The sequence below is a fragment of the Stylophora pistillata genome, chromosome 7, assembly GCF_964205215.1.
Source record: "Stylophora pistillata chromosome 7, jaStyPist1.2, whole genome shotgun sequence".
Taxonomy (NCBI): domain Eukaryota; kingdom Metazoa; phylum Cnidaria; class Anthozoa; order Scleractinia; family Pocilloporidae; genus Stylophora; species Stylophora pistillata.
The window spans coordinates 8,752,316-8,757,200 of NC_142525.1; the positions used below are offsets into that span (position 1 = coordinate 8,752,316).

Sequence of the window (4,885 nt, forward strand, 5' to 3'; positions counted from 1 at the left end):
ACGCTTCATATGAATCACACCTTTACTGAAATGTAAATTGTCCTCTAATTGCGTTGTGTTATTGAAGAAAGCTCACTGTACCTGTGCTGATCGCTCTTCTAGAGTCTGAAAAAGTGTTTCAAAAAAATACAAGAAACTTTTTTCCCAAAATGAAGCGCGAGTACTTTCTCTATCTGTCTTTCATGCCGGAAAGAAATTAAATTATTGGGAAGAAGTGCGTCGTTACATTTTGGAATTATAACTTCATCTTAAAACCAACACAGGAAAATTCGTGTCCCGTTACTTCTATGGTTAGTTTGTCGAGTTATCTACCTTTTGATTAGGTGTTGTCTCCTTACATATCCTTTATTGTCTCTAGGCTTTGGGTGGCTTCTTCACTTATTTCGTCATTATGACTGAAAATGGTTTCTTTCCAACTCGTCTGTTTGGTATTCGAGCAGAATGGGAAGACAGGGACAATCAAAGCGTACCTGACAGCTATGGACAGGAATGGGTGAGCCATTTCGCTTAATCGACTCTTGTACAGTTTGTAGTCATAGCCGAGCTCGCAGCGTGCGCGCGGCGGAGCCCATGCTTAAAGAAAATAGAGGTAGCCTATCAAGCTGAGAAAATGTTCTGTAATAGTAAGGAGTTGCTGGGCTAGAACAGTTCGGTCTCAGATATTCAGTCTCGAACAGAGGTCTAGCAGTTTGATGTCTCATAAATTTCGGACTTGTTTTATTTGACACCAACCCTCGAACCAAGTTTAGCATAGAAGTTTCGAAGTTGAAGTTTTGACGTAGAGAATATCTGCTACATTTGCTTCATATGTTTCTACTCAACTGACCTCTCTCGATTTTTAAGATCTCACATACGATTTATCAATTTTATCTTTTGTAAACATTTCCATATGTTTAACATAACTGACTCAGTTGTTTTTTACAAGGATTTCCATTGTTTTAACAACGGAACTCTTGGCTTACAACATTATTTTCCCCGTAGACGTACAGCCAGAGGAAGATTTTGGAGTACACGTGTCACACAGCTTTCTTTGTGAGCATTGTAGTGGTACAGTGGGCTGATCTGATCATCTGTAAAACTCGAAAGAATTCCATTCTTAAGCAGAAAATGACGTAAGTTGATACGCAGGGTGTTTTATTTAATCTTTTTTTTCTGTATTTTTTTTTTATTATTATTTATTTTGCTTTCAAAATTTCTTTGACAAACGCACAGTGAACAATGGTAATTTATCTCTTCGCACTCTATCACAAATGCTGCAATCTGATTTGTTACGCTATTCGCCGTCTATTCTGTTATAGACTGTCAGTAAAGAGAGGAGCCCAACCAATCTGTGGTTGTAATAAAAATGCGAAAAGATATGAACCTGTCCTGTTAATTTTGGAACGACCAGTGGATTTATCGTAATATGATTAGATTATCCCTTCTCGATTTCTACGCGTGATGAATCAGCCTTAACCCTCATCATCTATTACGCGAAAGAAAAGAGGATAAAAAGAAGAAAACGATTGACCCAAGAAGTGAGTTCATTAAGAACATTTCAACCTTTTTTGTGTGGTTACAATTGGTTGATGCGGTTGACGTAACTGAAGCTGTCTACTAGATTTATTTTTTATTATTATTACTATCATTCATGTTAAATTTTTAATTTTGTTTGTATCTTTTTCTACCAGTAACAACGCCCTAAACTTTGGCCTGGTCTTTGAAACTGCTCTCGCTGTACTGCTGTGCTACACACCTGGTCTATCTACTGGTCTGCGGATGTACCCATTACTGTAAGTACACTGTTACATAGAGCGCTCGTAGATAGAGTTTCTTAAAACTAAAAGCAAATTAATCACAACGGACCGATCAAAACACTGCTCCATACCTCAAAGAGCCAATGACTACTTAGAGTGAAGATGTGTGGGAAGTTGCTGGAAAATGCGAGATACCCAGTCACGCTTGTAGCAGTTTTGCATCGGATTAGTCGAGAGGGAGCGCGCATTTTCTACACCAATCACAACGCGAAGTAAAGGAAAGCCAATGAAAAGTGTAGAATTTCGTATTGTTTTAGTGACAGTAAGACTTCGGCTGTGATTCACCAGTTTCGATCCGATTGTAAAACTAGTTAAATAAATAAATAAACAGTTCAACGTGGAGAAACACCTAGCTAGAAGCTAGTTTACAGGTTTTCCACAAAACAACTTAAACAAATAATTCAAATTGAGAATAACGTTGTTAAGAATCCCAACTGGCCGAAGGCAAACCAGTTGGCTATATTACAGGCATGGCCGAGGATTTGAAACTCGGGGCTACCGTGAAACAAATCCAGGTAGTGGCCAGGGCGGGACTTGAACCCGGGAGCGACGGATTGCAAATCCGACACGCTGACCACTCGACCATGCGGCCTTCCTTCAGTTTACTTCGTTGGTTATGTTCATGTTGTGGACAGTGCTTGTTCGTTTTCAACTTTTGCTGAAAGGAGTATGGTTCAACTCACAGAGTCCGTTATGGATTCATTTTGTTCAAGGGTTGAAAATTGTGCGGATTTGAACTGAATATTCGATTTTGCAATATGATGGCTTGGGTCAATGTAGCTGACGGGCCTAATGCGAAGCCCGATGCATGAGAAATGGATAGCCCATTTAAAAATCAAAAGAAATCATAACTGATGGCATTATTGTCGGCAGCACTCTTCAGAGGAAGACATAAAGCCAGGTTGTCATATCTCGGGAAATCACAGATGATCGGCAATCATATTGTTTCCCAACCGTCCCAGACTCTTCCACACGCCATTTTATTTGTGACTCAGCGTAATATGGCGAAGCAACTGGAAAGATTGGGAGCTTGTTATAACTAACGGTGACGTCTCCGTCAATAAAAATTTCAATTTTTATACATCATGAATGATCGCCAATCATCGAGGAAGTCTGGGTTGCGTCGGGAAAATAGGGACAGTCGAGGATCTTTGCGATTTCCATTTTTCAATTGTCGGAAAAATCTGGGACGGTCAGGAAACAGTGACATTGTCTGGTATTTTCCCGACATATGAAAACCAAGCATTGCTGTGACTTCTGCCATGGTTTTCAAAACTCCAGATACTCTTTGCCGTTGACAGTCTTCCCCAGAGTTACTCGCTAGGGAGGAAACTCTTTATTCGCACTATTTCAAGAGGTTACTACAGATTATAAAAGTCAGAATATATAAAAAAAAAAACAGTAAATTACATCAATAAGCAAAAGTAAAATGTGCACAGTGACCAAAGTAGCATAGCTTTCGAGTTGGCCACTGTCACGTATAATCAACTGGCGTATCTTAACATTTACACAAGACTTACTTTACTTTAATTCTATATTTACACCAACCAAGGTATTTATACACAATTAGTATTATAAACAAAGAGAATAGAGAAGTGAGTAAACAAGGACGATCAGACTTCACGATCAACTTTTACCCTTAGGATTAAAACTGTTTACTGTTCATTCAAATGATTTGGTTATTTTATCTCTAACTTTTTGTTTACTCCTTCAGCGCTCAATGGTGGTTTCCAGCCATTCCTTTCAGCCTTTTGATCTTTGTGTACGATGAGTGTCGTAGATACATCATCCGAAGACATCCGGGATGTAAGTTATTTCGCTTTTAGTCATTCAAAAGAAATTGAAAAATAGAGAATTTAAATTTTTCTCAGTGATTTGTCCTCTTAGCTTTGTTTCCCCGCATTCTCTTTTCCCCTCGTTATCAAAGCGAGGTCGAGGATATGATGGACATCACAGCGCGTTCTCCGAAGGTGCTTTGCAATCGTCCCTTTTATCAAAATTTACATCGCGATAAACTTTTTCATTGTCATAACCAGTAGTAAAAGTCAGGCTGGGTCGTGTCGAATTAAGTAGAGTTCCGTCGTTGTGCCTTGCATTCTACAGTCTTCGACAAATTGCTTGGGACATTTTCCCCTTTTTTTGCTGTGAAATTGTTCTTTAGTCCCTCTCCGCCCCTCCCCCACAACAGTGTTGTCGTTTGCTGAACATACACTAGTCATGTTGGTGGACTTGTGCCAACATTAAAATATGAATTTGGATGTGGCTAAGTACGATGGTTCAATCTTATTGATCACTGCAAGAAACAACGGAAAAACTTGGGCCGACTTACTTTGTTTTCTTTATCATCAGGTTGGCTGGAACAAGAAACTTACTACTGATCGAAACTAAAGCGAGTGTGATGCTGTCTTGCGGATGGACAGGGTTCGAATTGCATCATTTTGAAGGCGGATTGGATCACGAAAGACTGATTGTTAAATGCCTATTGCGCTTATGAATGTTTCAGAGTGAATTTATCTGCCTTGAATATTACAAAGGCACGTTGCCATGATTTTATTACTACCAAACGCGTGTAGCCGTTTTTCATTTACCCGAACAAATTTTGATAGTTCAAGGATTTTTCGTCCTTTCCCTCCTCGTAAATTGAATGAAATTGAAAATATTGATGAGTTGAACATTTCTTTTAAATCGAAACGAGGTTTGTGCCTTTCGAAGGGAAAAGATATTTTTGACAATCCACACTGATAATTACTTACTCATTCCGTACAGAATTAGTTATCACGTACATGAGCAATTAAAATGAGCATTTTTAAATGTTTTTCTGTGTTTTTATTACGGATATTTATACGATCGTGTGTGTGGCCAAGAAGTACCATGTTTGTATCGTGATGCCACAATGCACAGCACGAGATAGCAAGCGCGAGCTACAATGATTTCTAATCTTGTGCCCAAGCCTCTCGCGTTCATCTTTACCCCAGAGGGAAGATTTGTACAGTGAGTGGAAAAAAGTAGCTGCATATGCTTCCTCTTAGTAAGATGATCGACAACCTTCCACACAAACATTGTACTTTATTAGCCTGTTTGGAGGCGGT

The 4,885-nt window shown here is 39.1% G+C and overlaps 1 protein-coding gene across 1 annotated transcript in view; it reads left to right on the forward strand.

The window, feature by feature from the left end:
* LOC111337981 (sodium/potassium-transporting ATPase subunit alpha-3-like) overlaps nucleotides 1-4,611 on the forward strand; it is a 35,405-nt gene extending 30,794 nt beyond the window's left edge. The window contains exons 21-25 of the mRNA XM_088729047.1: nucleotides 359-493; nucleotides 982-1,112; nucleotides 1,671-1,772; nucleotides 3,511-3,602; nucleotides 4,146-4,611. Of these exons, the coding sequence (XP_088585173.1) occupies nucleotides 359-493; nucleotides 982-1,112; nucleotides 1,671-1,772; nucleotides 3,511-3,602; nucleotides 4,146-4,174 (489 nt within the window). The 3' untranslated portion in view covers nucleotides 4,175-4,611. The remainder of the gene's footprint in view (nucleotides 1-358; nucleotides 494-981; nucleotides 1,113-1,670; nucleotides 1,773-3,510; nucleotides 3,603-4,145) is intronic.
* The last annotated feature ends 274 nt before the right edge of the window (nucleotides 4,612-4,885 follow it).